This window comes from Synchiropus splendidus, chromosome 2 (assembly GCF_027744825.2).
Source record: "Synchiropus splendidus isolate RoL2022-P1 chromosome 2, RoL_Sspl_1.0, whole genome shotgun sequence".
Taxonomy (NCBI): domain Eukaryota; kingdom Metazoa; phylum Chordata; class Actinopteri; order Syngnathiformes; family Callionymidae; genus Synchiropus; species Synchiropus splendidus.
In genome coordinates, this window is record NC_071335.1 from 23,686,344 (window position 1) to 23,702,810 (window position 16,467).

General features: G+C 45.2%; 1 protein-coding gene across 1 annotated transcript; it reads left to right on the plus strand.

The window, feature by feature from the left end:
- The first annotated feature begins 1,444 nt into the window (after positions 1-1,444).
- smad1 (SMAD family member 1) lies at positions 1,445-16,441 on the plus strand. Its single transcript, XM_053857039.1, has 7 exons — positions 1,445-1,578; positions 9,774-10,240; positions 12,089-12,352; positions 12,416-12,532; positions 13,562-13,783; positions 13,861-14,117; positions 15,190-16,441. Exons 2-7 carry the CDS (start codon positions 9,841-9,843, stop codon positions 15,331-15,333), a joined length of 1,404 nt encoding a protein of 467 aa, XP_053713014.1. The 5' UTR covers positions 1,445-1,578; positions 9,774-9,840; the 3' UTR covers positions 15,334-16,441.
- The last annotated feature ends 26 nt before the right edge of the window (positions 16,442-16,467 follow it).

The following is a 16,467-nucleotide window of genomic DNA, read 5'->3' on the forward strand; positions in this document are numbered from 1 at the left end:
CCATGACACGGAAGCGCCACTTTAGAAGATTCCACACGCGTGTTCGCCTTTACTCATCATCGTCATCTTCATCCTCGCCCCCTCCCCTCAAGTTTCTCTTTTTTTTTTTCACGTGCCGCGCGCTCCCGTCTCACTCAGACATTCTGTCGCCGGCTCCGTGACGTCATCAGCCCCCGGAACGTCCTGCGTTGGAGCGGTTTCCCTCCGCCTGGCTGCCACACAATATAGTCCCTCCTCGCAGGACTCAGGGCGCAAATTCAGGAATGTCACATTGGGATTAGGTTTTGGAATTTTCTATTTTTTTTCCATATCTTATAGTCATAATTTGCTGTGTTACATATATATTTTTATATATTTATTTGAATCTCTTTCTTCCTGCACTAGTAATAAATAAAGTTAAGTAAAAAAAAAAAAACATTTTATTTTGCTGGATTTGTCTGTCATTGCTCCACTTATTTGTCATAATAATGCATTTATTCTCATAGTAGTTCACCACAGTCTCAGCTTGGTTCATGCAGGACAGTTTGAAAGTTGAAAACAGCAGCATGTATGAACTTGTCCGCGGTTGATTCATCTCCGCTTGGACACTTTTGTTCCTCTGATAACACACTTATCGTGCCGTGATCAAGACGCAGGTAGAAGTTTGAAAGTTCACACCACCTCGAGCTCATAGTCCCAGACTGTTGTCACACCTTCATGGTTGACTTATTCATAATCCAAGTAAATTGAAGTTGTTCATCGTGCACGTCTGTGCCATTGTTGACTGAGATTTCATTTGACATGGAAAGAACAGAAGCTCTCCGCATATTTGAAGAGCTACTCGTGAGTTTTACTCACATAATTTCAAATAAAATTTCTTCTTTTAACAGAGTGTTATACTTTCTATTCGTCCTCGGCAACAAGTTGTGTCACAAACATTTCAAATCTCATGTTGAAACCCATCCAGCTGATCACACAACTGGCACTAGAGGAAAACCATTGATCATCTCAAATGTTAATATATATAATATAAATATATTATATATAAAATCAATGTAATAACTAAATATAATTGTTTAATATATAATTATAATATATTATTTGATATATAATATATTATAATATAATATTATATTATATTATATGAACGAATTCTTGATTTTCTCGTAGTTAATTTTATTATTATTATTATTTTTAGTTTCTTGAAGGCCACATTCATGGTTTTAATGGACTCATTTCTATCTTCACATTGAGCGTCCATCATATTATTTACATGTCTGGCTGCATGTCATGTCATTTGCTGTCTTTCTCAGACCAAGCTCGTTGTCTGTGACCAGTTCTGAACCACACTCGTGTAGAAATTGTATCGCTGTCTCGCGCTTACATCATCCACGTCCACTGTGAATGAAGACGCTGGACGCGAGTGAAAAGTAGCTCTTGTTATTGTCAGCGGCTGCAGCTCGGCGGCGTGATACTGGCGCTCGAGCGGAGGGTGAAGCGGCCCCGCGACTCACTGACGCCAGGCGGAGCAGAGGCGACACAAGCAGACGGAGCTCACAAGGAGGGACGGAGACGCGCCGAAACACCGCTAAACGAAAGGTAAAACCATCTCTTGACAACTTTTCCGGCTCGAAAACACATGAAATTCGAACCTTAATTGCACCGAAACACTCCCTTTTGAAGTTGACTGAAGGCTTCTCGAGAAAAGTAGATCCTAACGGTTACGAAGTATAAGACTCAGAAAGTTTTTCCTCTCATTCAAACCTTCCGATTAAAGACAGTCATTTGGTATTTGGAACATCTACACACTTATGTGTGGTTCTTATCCAAGTGTCAGTCGTCATAAATGCTGTCGTGAAGTCAAATAGTTCACATGAAACAATACTGTTGTTGCTTATTTGTTGGAATTTAGCTGATATTAAAAACAATACTGACTAAAAACAGTAACATATAATTAATACCGCTCTATGTTAACAATATTCCTAAAGAAATACACCGTTAAACACGCGCAAACTCTTGGATATTGTGAGTTAAACTACTGTTTTAAAGGTTACTAGAACTCAAGTCCGCATACATTCTAACAACCATTAGCTGAAGTCAATGTGTCCACAGAGTAATTCATTCATTCATTCTCATAAAATCAAATAGTTTACAGGATACAATACTGTTGGTGTTTATTTGTTGCAATTTAGCTGATATTAAAAACAATACTGACTAAAAACAGTAACATATAAATAATACTGCTCTATATTAGTAGTATTCCTAAAGAAATACACCGTTAAATACGCACAAACTCTTTGATATTGTGAGTTAAATAATATTAGAATGCTACTCTCAAGTCAGCATATATTCTAACAGCCATCAGCTGAAGTCAATGTGTCCAGACAGTAATTCATTCATTCATTTTCTGCTGCACACATTGAACTAGAACACAATATTAGTGACAATTCAACCTGATGTACAGCTTTTATTATCCAACAGAGTGAATTTCTGTCGTGTATTTTCGGGAAATGCTGCCACATCCCTGCAAACATCACACTGGATCTACACATGGCACCAGGGTGGGAGAGCCAGAGTATGAATTAGGCGTCTTATTTTTAAAATATAGAGGAGTATAGAGCATTGACTTGATCTGACCGGACCTCTGCAGAGACTGGTGGAGGCTCTGGAGTGTTTATGAGGGGTGTTTCTGGGGAGTGAAACCAGCAGCAGCAGCAGCAAGCGCTGGATCTGCTCACTGAAGACGACGTATCCGATGACCCACAGGACATGAATTTGTCCTTGTCTTGTGGATCACTTCAATTGTCTTATCGTCAAGAGAGTGCTGCGCCTGGTCGTCCATAAACAGGAAAGAACGTGTTTTGGCCGGAGTGTGTCACAGTTCGCCCATGAATCATCTGGAAGACAGAGAGAGCGACTTAACCACTAGGTGTATATATATATATATATATGTGTGTGTGTGTGTGTGTATATATAGGTTAGCAGCATTCCTGCACCCAGCCAGTCAGTCACAACAGTAGTGTGGCGCGTGTGTGTGTGTGTGTCGGCTCAGACGACATACCCTGCCATGTGTCGTGCCGAGGTGTCCGTCCTCACACAACACTAACACAACACTGAGTGCCAAGCATAGCTGAGGTGGCTGCCCGGAACCACATGTGTCTGCCGGTGATGTCTGCACTCAGTGGCTTGGAGACTTCCATCGCTCCATTTCCAGGTGAAGAGTTGCATATCTGTTGTTGGTGGTAGTTGACCTTGACGGGTGGAAGCGGCGTCTCGGGTCAATGTGGAGTCTGAGCTCACAAGAGAACTTGTGCGCCACAAGTATTCTTAGACTGGATATCAGGGTGTTTAAAGAGCAGAGAGTGTCTGGCAACACATCTAGGGAAGTGAACTGTCAGCGTGAAACTCAAACAATACACACGCAAAACATCGAAATCTCTCGACATTTTTAAAGGTGCGTGCTTCTTTGTGGTTTTGTGTGTTGCTTTGGAAGATAATACAAACGCTCTCACGTTATTATAGAATCAATGCGAGCTGATTCCAACTGCCGACACCTGAATTATTGTTCTGAATTGTCTCATAAACAGCAGCAAAGTGCTTCAGTTCATTTCAAATCTTCCCCATTAACTGAGGTTAGGAGCAGACAGAGTAGCAAGTCTGTCACAGTGAATTTCACCCGCTACATTCAGGATAAATTTAGATGCTGTTACCAGGAGCTGTAGATTGTGTTGACTTTAATAGTTATAATGTTGACCAAGTGTGACCAGGGAAAGAAGCGGACTTTAAACCTGCTCTCTGATTGTCATACTTCTTTTTCTAGGGGGCGCTCTCAGACTTAATTTTCAATGATCGGATCACTTTTTTTTTTAGATTGACATGTATTTAAAAATGCTACTTTTTGCTCATCTTCCTTCTGTTTGTCCTCAGTACGGAGTCGTGTTGTGCTTCAGGCTATCCCAGCTAGTTGGGACAAGAGGCAGGGGACGCCCTGGACAGGTTGCCAGTTCATTCCAAGAGAAACAGACGTAGATCGCTGTCAAAGTTCGAACATTTTTTAGAGGAAAAAGCCGACATATTTGATTACTGGGAGATACGTTAATCTTCCCGTAATGCATTTGCTCCTAAAGCAGCATGTCAAAACAGCCGAACCAACTGAAATGATTCACTGACCCACAGTTGTACTTCCAGATATTACATTTTAATATGACTATTCTTGTATATGCACCTGTTCCATTTCCAAATGCCAGCATGTCCGTCACTCCGCTGCTGCCTCTGCATCTGCATTCCCTCCCTCCCTCCCTCCTCTCTCTCTTTAAGCTATCACTCTCCTCCTGCTCTTCTCTGTTTATAGCCAATGACTGCATTGAGCGGGGGCTAATGGAGGCCCCGTCCAGGACCCTGTTGATAAATAATGTAGCTTTTTTTTATAAGGCGGCGTCCCCTGGGACGGTCCAGAGAGCACCATTACTGCCTGCTCATCCTCAACAGCCGGGCCTAAATTGATTAACAGACACCGGAGCGCTGCAAAATGATCCATGATGGTAGCGTAGTGGCTCACAGCTCACATCAGGTGGGTCAACCCTTCCGCCAGTCAACGCCGCTGAGCTCCCACTCAGGGCTCCCATTAACCTTTTTTCTTTTTTCTACTTGGCTGAGTGATGGTTATCACGATCAGCCATAACAGGACAGGGAAGAGACGCTTGTGGACATGCAGTAAAAACAGTGGTTTTTGCGGCGCTGGTAATAAATGGTGTGTGTTGCTGAGTTTATGGGGAAGTCCACTGGCGGCGTAATTCTATTAACCGGGACGGACATGGAGATCGCCCCTATGCAGAGCGCTTAGATTTGATACGCACTATAAAAGATACCGTTCTTATCCGAGGTGTGTTCCCGGGTCAGTGGAGGCAGGAGGAGGCTTTTTCTTGGCTCTTCATGGAAGTTGTAGCCCTTGAGGATAGTGCGTTACCGACCTTCTGAGCCCATGTGATGGGCTGCACCAGAGATTTCACTCTGTGGTCAGCTACGTTTGTGGCGTGCTAATGCACCAAAAAACGCAGCCTTTACAGTAAAGCTACCGATCGTTCCTTATTTCCAGTTCGAGTCATTTAGCGTCCTGCTTTTAAAATGTGTTGGCTCGCGTACTGGTCGTGGTTAGATTGCTTTGACGTCTCAAGTTTAAGAAGGAGGGTGGAGTTCCTCTTCTGCAGCAAACTCTCTTCTCTAGAGATCAAAAGTAAGCGATCTATTGAAAGTACTTCAGTGTTAGTTGAGCACCTTGAGTAACCTGAGTTGCATATGTCAGAGTGAGTTCTGAACCGGGTCGACTCATGGGCTGTCAGAGTCCTACAGATCTGAGTGAGTCCCTGCGAGAAAACGTCCCAAACATGTCTTTGTCTTTTCACGTTTTCCATCAGAGGTTTCCTCATGATACAGCTGTCCTCTCCATGTACTTGTTTACTACAACAATTACTGCAACCATGAACCTCATTGCTGGGTTCCCGTTACAGAAGAGCCGCCAGAAAAATCAAAAGTATGAAAACAAAGTGGAAACACTGAAACAAGCGGATGACACATAACTCATCCTTGACGTGCACATGATTGTAGTGGTTTTCGTCAACGGAAAAATGCCGAAAGAAATGTCAGAATGACTAAATTCTGTCAGACATATAACTCAAGTTGCGCCTTCTGGCCGGATAATATGTATCATCGCAACATGAGAACATTGTTGTAGCCAGAGTCTGAGTGTGTTAAATGTCACAAAACATTCCGGCGTCCCTCAAACTCGGTTACGCTTTGATGACACTCTTTGAAATTGAGGAATTGGACATAAAAATCCTCTGCAAAATAAGGATTATGTACGGTTATTTATTATGTGCATCAAGTAACTTTTGTTTGTTCTTGAGTCAGTTATTATTATTGATCATTGAAAATGAAGTTGTTAAAGTCCTGTTGCTTTGCAAACACACACCTATTTATTCTGGTCACCATCACATCCTTAGTTAAGACACATAAACCTGCAATAGAAACAACTAAACTTATCTTTCTCTGGTCAATGATCAGCTCAAGCTCCATGTTTCAGAGAAGGCACTTGTTATGTCCCAGCTTCTTCTCAACTTCCTAGTCTATATATAGGAACCGCGAGGCACAATGGCGTCTTTATATTTTGTCTCCGTAGCCGCCGACTCTAAACTAGCATTGTCTGCAGAAGCAACACAAAACCATATCAGGGCATGAATGTCATCATGTGGTCAAAGCAGGCGGTCAGATGCCTGGAAGGGCGGGAAACATGACGGCTGCCGCAGGATTTCGCGGGACTTTTCGTGGAGATCTTTGGGTTGTTTTGATGTGGATGGGATCCTGTATTGCAGCTGTGTGGCAGGGATGTTGCTTGTGATACAAGATGGATTTGCTTCATGACGCATCCTTTTGGCAGTGAGCGTGAGAGTCCGTCCATACTGACATGCAGTTCAGCAGGTCCTCCACCTCCGACCCCGGAATGAGCAACGGAGAATCATTGAGTGAGTGAACTGGCCTCAACACAACCTCTTGGTTGTAAAATTGCCAAGTTTTCGTCCTCAAGGTGAAGTCAGAAGCCAGCAAGGCGCCCTTGGTTTTTCAAGTTCATTCATTTGTTTGTCATTTTCTGGAGCCAGATCAAAGTAGCTTCCAAAAAAAAAAAAAAAAAAAAGAGGCAGAAAAGATGGGGCTGGTCGACAGTGGGACCTCCCACCCTGCACCTGTGGGGAGGGGGGTAGAAGATGTGGTGTTGTGTTCTGCCGGCGTTGACAGATGTGAAGCCAGTCTGCTGGTGACATCATCGCTAGCTTTTGAAAAACAGTTTCTACATCTGAGCATTGAAAAGAAACTTTCAAAATTCATTGCTTTTTTAATGTATATGAGCGACTCACAAAGTACTTTCAACCGATGTGTATTCTAGTTTCAACTGACTCACCGTATCACTGTGATAAGCGAGAATCTCATACCTGTTTGTGTGAGAATCTCTTCAATGTGGAGCCCTCGATTCTTTGTCCATGGGCCTCAAAGTGGGGTACGTCAACAGAGGACACAGAGGGGTTCACCCTTCCAAACAAACACACTGGACCCACTGATCTGACATGATGGGACTCGATAGTTTAATCGTTCTTTTTGTCTGTGTGCAAACGTTTTGCCGCCAGTGTTTCTGTCTTGAACCCGATCTACTTTTATTCCATGAGCTGCGCTGAACAAAAAAAAAAAGAAACGGTAAGATGACTCTGTTCCCTGAACTATGTGACCTTTCTAGTTCAGGAAGTGAAACAAGCCAACTGAGCCAATAACATTGCTCACCGGCGGATTTCTCTGACTGATTGGTATCACCAGCTCTAAGTAAAGGTGTGAGTCGGAATGTTGCTGTCACTTTCGTTGGCACACACATGTAGAATACGGCACCTGTTCTCATCGAATGTCTCCTGCCGGTGTGTCACTCACAGCGTTGGTCACAAAGATAGAAACTGCTATTCTGTAATCTGAACTACGCGGCAGCCGTCGTGATGCATTTGTCCGTGCTGGGAAGAAATCCTATACGCTGCAGACATTACCGTCAGAGTGATGCCTCTCGCTCCTTGAGATATTAAAGGATGTGGAGGTGAAAAAAAGGCCCTTTATTTGGTTGTGACACACATCAGTGTCTATTATAGCAGTGAAAAAAAAACCTTTTTCTTTGAAGTGACAATGCTGGGATACGCCGTCGGCTCGATTGCTCCCGAGGGACCAAAGTCAAGGGACACAATTATCGTGAACTTCCTCTTGTCGTCAGAGCTCAGTGAACCATTTCCTTCGACACGCTCATTTGAAAAAACAAATAGCCTTAACCGGAAGAGCGTGCCTCATTTTCTGTTATTTAATTCAGTGTGAGGAAGTGTTACAGGGGTCCAGAGCCTTACTTTCCAATTCTTTCTTTTCCAAAACTTATCTACTGCAGTAGAGGTCTGAAAATCCGTCACCTGTTCCCAATCTGCTGTGAGAGATCTGTCAGAGAGCTCCGCCCTACTGGTCGCGTCATTCGTTACGTACGCCCGCACAACATACTAGCCAGCGCTGTAGCAAGCGGACCAGTGGAATTCAACTTATTTTAAAGTTTTTAAGTTGTGGAAGGTTCAAATTCCATACCACAATCGTAGTTCGCTATTTAAGAAACACCACTTTGCTGAGCGTGTGGCGCCTGATGCTAGAATAGTGCCAAGGCTAAATCTCATGCTAGCAAAGAGACACCCAGTGGCTCCATACATTTCAGGACACTGATAACCTTTTTGACTGTTGACTGGTGAAAATACAGAAATAGTCATTGGCATACAAGTGTCCTCATAAGGGCCCATTTCAGATCCGTTGCCGGACGAAGTTTTCTGTCCCTGCTGTGCCTTCATTTTGTTCATATTTATTTACATTTCCACAAAGCTTAGGGGCCTAGTAGAGCACTACCACCAAAAAAGTGGGGGGCAGTGTTGCTCTTACTACTCCATATGTAGCTCTAATGAGACACGAAGAAGACATAACAATTGCGGAAATTCTCTGTCCTCTAGTTGCAATATATTTACCGTCCTCACCGACCACCACCTCCTACAAAGCTGCCTCCGTTTTTCTCTTCAAGAGGTACATTATCAGTACTTCTTCCAAAGTTTGTTTGTTGTCATAAACTTTTGACTCTGGATATATTGGTGAACAATATACAGTGGTACCTCGGTTTTCGAATGTCTTGGAATTCGAATAAATTGGAGTTTGAACAAAAATTTTGAGATTTTTTTTGCTTCAGTTTCCGAACGAAAATCCAGAACTCGAACGCCCCTGAAAAAAGCCAAAAAAACATAACGTGCGCGGACCGATCAGCTGACCCACGACGTGCTTTGTTAATGTGTATAACTATTTACTGCCTGTTTTTTCTTCATATTGAGGTGTAAAACCTTTCCTGTCTCCGCACTGGACCGTGGTAGAGTGTCACAGGGGAGGTGCTGGAGCGCTGACTCCAGGGTTTGATGTCCTGTTGTGGGCTGGAGCTGGGACAGGGATGAGGCGAGTCTGGGACAGAGCGTGACTTGGTTTATGACTTTGTCATAGCCAAACTGCACAGAAGCGCACATTCAGAGCTGGACACGCACCGGGCACCTCTTCACTTCTGGAGAGACCTCACTCACTCGGCAACCCCTCCCACATGCAGCGGCCACACACATAGAGGAACAGCCACCTGCAGCAGACACTCTACATTCACTCCTACAAAAGACTATTTTAAGCCTTGGAACACATTATTTTATTAGTGTCTTTGTTGTCAATGGCTGCTCTGACCCTCTCTGGCACTCATAAAGGTCGTCTTATCTACTCTAAAAATCGGTTGGCCACTAGTTTCCATGCTTCACACCCACACTAACCACGAGTGAAAAATAGCTCTAATACAGCAGCGATGTGTCACTTGCGTCAAGAGGAGCCTATCAGTGCTTGAGCTCACTTTCCAATGTGTCACTTTCAACAAGCTTTTGTCACGTTGTCTTCATTCAGATGGTTGTTGTTGTGACTGCTTCATAATGGATGATGTTCCTTTAAGTGACTGAGGGCTGTTGAGCTGTGGAGGACATTAGTAAGTGACAGTAACATGACAGGGTATATAGACCGGATGTTATGAGTGGAATGTCTGTTTGAGGAATGTGTTGGCTGCAGGGTGTCGGCTGTGACTCCAGTTAACCAGAAGTCTTGTCACAGACTTGGACGTGACTGTGACCCGTCAGCATCAGGAGGACTGACCGGAGCGCTCTCCCTTCTCTCCACAGAAGCTGCGTAGCCGGAGAACTCAGAGGCAGACCCCGTCGTTTCAGGGAGGAGGACCGCTTTCCCATCATGAACGTCACCTCGCTCTTCTCCTTCACCAGCCCGGCGGTCAAAAGGCTGCTGGGCTGGAAACAAGGAGACGAGGAGGAGAAGTGGGCAGAGAAGGCGGTGGACGCTCTGGTGAAGAAGTTGAAGAAGAAGAAGGGCGCCATGGAGGAGCTGGAGCGGGCGCTCAGCTGCCCCGGCCAGCCCAGTAGCTGCGTGACCATCCCGCGCTCCCTGGACGGACGGCTGCAGGTGTCACACAGGAAAGGCCTGCCGCACGTCATCTACTGTCGGGTCTGGCGCTGGCCCGACCTGCAGTCCCACCACGAGCTGAAGGCGCTGGAGTGCTGCGAGTACCCCTTTGGCTCCAAGCAGAAGGACGTGTGTATTAACCCCTACCACTACAAGCGAGTGGACAGTCCAGGTACGTTTGAGGTTGTGTGTTTGTGTGCGTTTGAGGTTGTGTGTTTGTGTTTGTGTGCGCCGCGTTCCAGCAGGAAGTTGTATCCTGGGCAGAATGAGGGATTTGTTTTGGCTCTGCTGGCTTTTCTGCTTTTCTTTACTCTCACTCTGGACACACACACACACACACACACGCCCTCCACCGCACACACGCTTCTTTCTTTGGACGCAGACAGGAAGCAAGTCACCCACTGCGAGCACAATGGGAGGAGGGAGTGTGGACGGCTGCCCTGCACACTTTGTTGTTCCCAGCAAACGGAAGGCAGAGGTGTTTGTGCTGCTGAACACCTGTTTGTTCACCCCCTCCTGTCCAACACTCACGTGTTTGTCTTCCTATCCGAGTGAGGACCGTCATTGCCATCACCCTTTCCCCAGCCGTTCACCCTAAACCCAACCATCGCAAACAAATGGCTCAACTTTACCTTCACTCTGAGCCAAACTGAAACCTAAATATAATAACTTGCCTGTTTTGTAGTTTTAACCCTCAGAATGAGGCTTTACAAAGTGAGGGTCCTTACTTTGCAAAAATGTCCTCTGTTGACTAAAACTCTCACAGGTTCTCACAAAGACGGAAGTACAAGAACACACACACCCTGTCAATCTCTGCTGTCCTGAAAGCAGCTGAAAGTTAAATATTAACTTGCTGCGTTTAATTGATGTTTGCTTCAGTTTTATAAATCACGTTTTGGAATCACAGGCATGTTTATTTAAGAATTACTCAGACACTTCATGAGCTGCATTTATGGTCAGTTTATCTTTCTTATTTATTCACTTACATTGACAATTCAGACTCTAAATCCTGTCATTCGCTGCTTTGGTTTTGTGACTCTAACAGAGCTGAAATGGAAATCCAAAGGGGAATTCAAGCTTCTTATTGTGTGTTTTTTAAAGAATTTTTTTTAATTGTTGCCCTCATTTGCGGCACTTTTCATATGTTTTTAAGTGTAAAAGTGAATTGGTTCTTTCTTCTTAATGGCAAAGCGCTTGCCATTGGTGGAAGTGGAGAAGTTGTCTCGTGCCGCTAGCCAAAATGACTGTTCACATCCTCATGAGCATCATGAGGAGGACAGAGAGAATAAACACCAGTTGTCAATAAAATAATTGGTTCATAAAACTACTCATACTTTTGAATTTATTTACTAGAATATTCATAGTTGCATAAATTCTTGGTTAATATTACAATGAGTCGGATCACACCACGTTGGTAAACTCAGAATTTTGAACACTGAAATGTATAAATTGAATTGAAAAGAACATATACTATTTATAAATGTATTAGTCGCAGCTGTCAAAAAATGCATTATGATGGGAAAAAATCACGAGAAACTCCCATTTACTTTACCTTCTCTGTCGGTGGTGGGACAGAATTCATAGATAGAATATTCACCCTGAATATCTCTCACAATCTCTCTATGAAGCCTGTGAAGGGTTCAGTGCTATGAGTGATGCGCTTGGTTTATCCACCAGGCCAGCTCAAAAGAGCTGTTGTTTTGCACACCTGTCGACTATTAAATCATTTCAACATCTCCAGCTGCCAAATATCACAGCGGTTCTGACTCAGAACACTGTATGAGAGTCTGCTGCTGTGAACTTGTGACACTGAAGATGAGTGTGAGTGACTGGGGCCTGCATCTGCGTCATCACCAAAACTTCCCGGTTGTCCTAGCCTGTTGCATTTGCACGGCAACAAAGCTGCGTGTGACTCTCTCTGGTGGCGGGTTCGATCAGTTCCGTCTCACTGCTCATGTCAGCCATGATGGAAATGAATACATGCAACACTCCCATGTCTATGTTCCCCTCTCCTCTCCAGTGCTGCCCCCTGTCTTGGTGCCGCGCAACAGCGAGTACAACGCCAAGCACTCCATGCTCTCTCGCTTCCGCAATCCCTTGCAGCAGAACGAGCCCCACATGCCGCAGAACGCCACCTTCCCCGAGTCCTTCACGCAGGCCAACACGATGCCCTTCCCCAACTCGCCCGGCAACAGTTACCCAAACTCGCCCGGAAGTGGCAGCAACATCACCTTCCCACACTCTCCGTCCAGCTCGGACCCTGGCAGCCCCTTCCAGATGCCAGGTGGGTTTCACTTTCAATATGAGTCTATTGGACTCTGTTCCCATGGCTATTTCTGTCCCACAGAGACTCCGCCTCCTGCCTACATGCCTCCTGAGGAACAAATGACCCAGGACTGTCCTCAACCCATGGACACGAACCTCTTGGCTCCGCCCCTGCCCCTGGAGACCAACAACCGCATAGGTAACACGCCCTGTTTTAATGAGGGCCACAGGTGCGACGACGCTCGGAAAATAGAAGAGCTTTAATGTGTCCTGTAAACTGCGGGGCTTGTGTCGTCTCTGCTGGTGGTAATGACTTGATACATGCTTCAACCTCAGAACCGTGACGCGGTGATCGCACTGTGGTTTCACTTCTATTGTGACAGACCAAGCAACACTGCAGCCCCTTCTGCTGCGCTACACAGATCATGCTTTGGGTCAAGCTTTCCCCCCCCTGTGCTGCCCACACACGATGACAGCTGCGGAAAAGGCCCTCTCTCTGGAAATGGGAGTTTTTTAGGTTTCTCCACAAGCTGCATCCTGTACGGGTCTATTGTCGTCTGCTTCTGGGAAGAGGAGGGACAGCACACACCTGCTAGCCATTGCCACACTGCAGAGGAAGTTTGGGAAAAGTCTGGCCCCAGATAAGCATCTGCTGTTTTTCTTTGGGCGGCCAGCTGGCCCTGGCTCGTCCAAGATACCTGCTGGAGATGTCCAGACCTTCTATTGACCGCTGGAAGACAACAGACAGTCGGCATTGATTTTGCGCCACTGTAATGTACTCTGGCGAACCTTTGGGGTCCTCCATGTTAATTCAATCTACACCGTGGGCTGGTCTTCACTGTTGAGGCGGATTTTTTTTTTTACATGGATAAGTGAATGTAATGTTTTTAACCTTCTTCATCTTAGAGCACATGTTCAGGCTTCGCTGTCAGCTGTGCGCTATTGTTGTTAGTGTTCAAAATAACTTGTGAAGTTACGGACAGATTTGGATGAAATTTTCAGCAAATATGTGAAATGGGACAAGGAACAAATTGTACAAATTTGGAATGATTTTAGCCAAATGAATGTGTTCAAGTCCCAGCCCTGTTGAGGTTATACGGTTTACATGTCATGTCACATATTGGGTCGAGTTCCTTTTGTCCTCTGAAACTTCTAAATCTTGGCTTGTCTGCCGGTGGACGGCGAACTGCCGGTGGCTCTTGTGACCTGGTGCTGTGTTTCCGTGCAGACGTGCAGCCGGTGGCGTACGAGGAGCCCAAGCACTGGTGCTCCATTGTTTACTACGAGCTCAACAACCGCGTCGGAGAAGCGTTCCAGGCCTCCTCCACCAGCGTGCTCGTCGACGGCTTCACCGATCCGTCCAACAACCGCAACCGCTTCTGCCTCGGCCTTCTGTCCAACGTCAATCGCAATTCCACGATCGAGAACACTCGGAGGCACATCGGCAAAGGTGACGGCGCGGCAATAACTGCAGCCGTGATGACAAATACTGCAGCAGTGTTTTGATAGTGAACTGAACTCCGACAGGCGTCCACTTGTACTACGTCGGCGGTGAGGTCTACGCCGAGTGTCTCAGCGACAGCAGCATCTTCGTCCAGAGCCGCAACTGCAACTACCATCACGGCTTCCACCCGACGACTGTGTGCAAGATCCCCAGCGGCTGCAGCTTAAAAATCTTCAACAACCAGGAGTTTGCCGAGCTGCTGGCCCAGTCGGTCAACCACGGCTTCGAGGCCGTGTACGAGCTCACCAAGATGTGCACCATCCGCATGAGCTTTGTTAAGGTTTGTGAAGTCACCAGCAGTGGCCCTCAACTGGTGGCTCACTAATGGGCCTTTTCGTGGACAAAACGAGATTTGCCTTTTGTTTTATTTTTTTGCTGTTTTATTATATGTTTATCACCATATATATAAAGTGATGGTGGCCAAGATTCAGAGTAGTTGAGGACCACTGCTTCAGTATTACAAAAAATTCAGAGGACTTTAGAACTAGTACATTTTTAATAGAGATGCAGTTCCACAGAAAAACTATTAATGCAGGGGAAAATATCTGTGTTAATTGCTTTACATGTGAACAACTTTATGTGCAAAATGATACGTAAAATATGACTAAATAAAATGAAATTCCATTGGGGACTAGCAGAATTCATGTACTACACGACAGAGGCAGAATACAGGAAGGTTGTAATGTACCTCTCCTTTTCAACTCACAGTTCACACTCACATGATGATTTAGACTGTGAATTTGTGAGTCAAAACTGGGAGCAAAAGTAGTGCATGTGGGTTATCATGCAGGGTATCTTTTTTCTCCCAACCAAGACTTAGGGAATCAGCAATCTACCGGTGTCTTGTCTTCTATCTAGGTGGCAGGTCAGACGTGAGTGATTTACAGGTCTCAGTCTGATGTGTCAGTGAACTGTTGCGTTTGGCTGTGTGAGATTTGCCCTGAGATTCACTCGCTTTGTCGCCCTATTTGGTGCAAAAATATGAGCTTTTCTGAAGCCCTACAGGTGCATGTATCTTCTACCATCAATGTACTGTGTCCAGTGTGGCAGCTGAAAGTGTGGTCATGATTACAATACGATCAATTGTTTTGCTTTTTAACCGCTTGTGCAGTGTGACAGACACAGGAAGAAAAGGTTTAGGAGGCGCACCAACCTCTGCACCAACAGTTTTAATGTTGAACTTGCTTCCTGTTCTCTCCCTCCAACATCTTTCTCAACCACATAGATTTTTTTTTCAAAATAACAGGAATTGTTTGTGTTTAAGAAGTCACATTTAGTGTGCGCCACCGAGGCTGATAACTGCAAAGTGTTTATCTTTGATGTACTCTAACGGAGTGTCTTCTGTGATGCAGGGATGGGGAGCAGAGTACCATCGCCAGGATGTGACCAGCACCCCCTGCTGGATTGAAATACACCTGCACGGTCCACTTCAGTGGTTAGACAAAGTGCTAACCCAGATGGGATCCCCCCACAACCCCATATCCTCTGTGTCCTAGGCCCAGTGGTAGCCGTCCTGATGCCCAGCGTTTTGGTTTTAGTAGCAAATAAACACAGTGGCAGGTCCCGATCCGTTGGTGATTCCGACAATCGCTTTGGTCCGATTGGCCGAAGCACAAACTGATCTGAGGCCTGTAGAGTAGAGCGGGTTGTTTCAATTGTTTGGTTTGTCGCCTACTTGAAGGACGTCTGAAATTGGGCTTACAAACTGGGAGAGGAGGTGGCAAAGTGATGCAACTGGAAGATACTTGAGCTTTGTGACCAACTGTAATAATCTGTCCACCGCAACAGTGGTGACGCAAGGTGTTCTCCCTGCTCTGGCTCAGACGTCGACAAGACTGATTCGAATTAGGCCCTCCCAAATCTGCCGCACGTGTTGCTGATAACTGTAGAGCACGACGAAGAGACTTACTCACCTGCGAGAAAACAAGAGAGTTGTTTACTGGTCATAGAAGATGCAGCTTAACACGTCAAGATTTTGTGAAGTACGAGTTAACCGTGAGGGCTTGGCACAAAAAGGGCATTTTTACATGGATGGATTGTTAAGTGGCGCTCATCTTGTGTTACACTAGTGCTTCCAGAACATTCAAGTAGATACTCCTCGAGTAGAACATGTGCTGTGCCGTCTGGTTTGGCCCACTCGGGTTCGTGCAGCGACCCACGTGTGCGCCACGCAGAAGCCGGTGTGGCTTCATTCGTCCAAAAACTGTTTACGAAAGTGAGAAACATACGGTCACTTCTAACAGCTCTGCTCTCATCTGTTCTTACATGAGCTGAGCAGGATTTGTACTGCAATGACTGTCGTGGGAAAGTACCATTTGGAAAAGGTTTTCCATTACTGATGTGTTTGTTTTTTAAGTCCGAGCAGATTTTGCCATGAATTTCTTTTGTGCCTTTGATCAATGTTACTGTCTATTAAACTCAATACATTCTATTTGTATTTTTAAACTCTGTTCTCTTTGTCTGCACTTTCATGCCTACTTTTTTTTTTTTAGTTGTTCTTTTTACTCCTCCTTATTTTCCAGCTTCTGCGCATTAAACCTCCCAGAGAAGCAGTTTTATTCCATGAATATCAAGTCTCTACTGGAAGATTCAAATAAAAGTGTTTCCTTTCACCATTGGTTTTGGTCTGT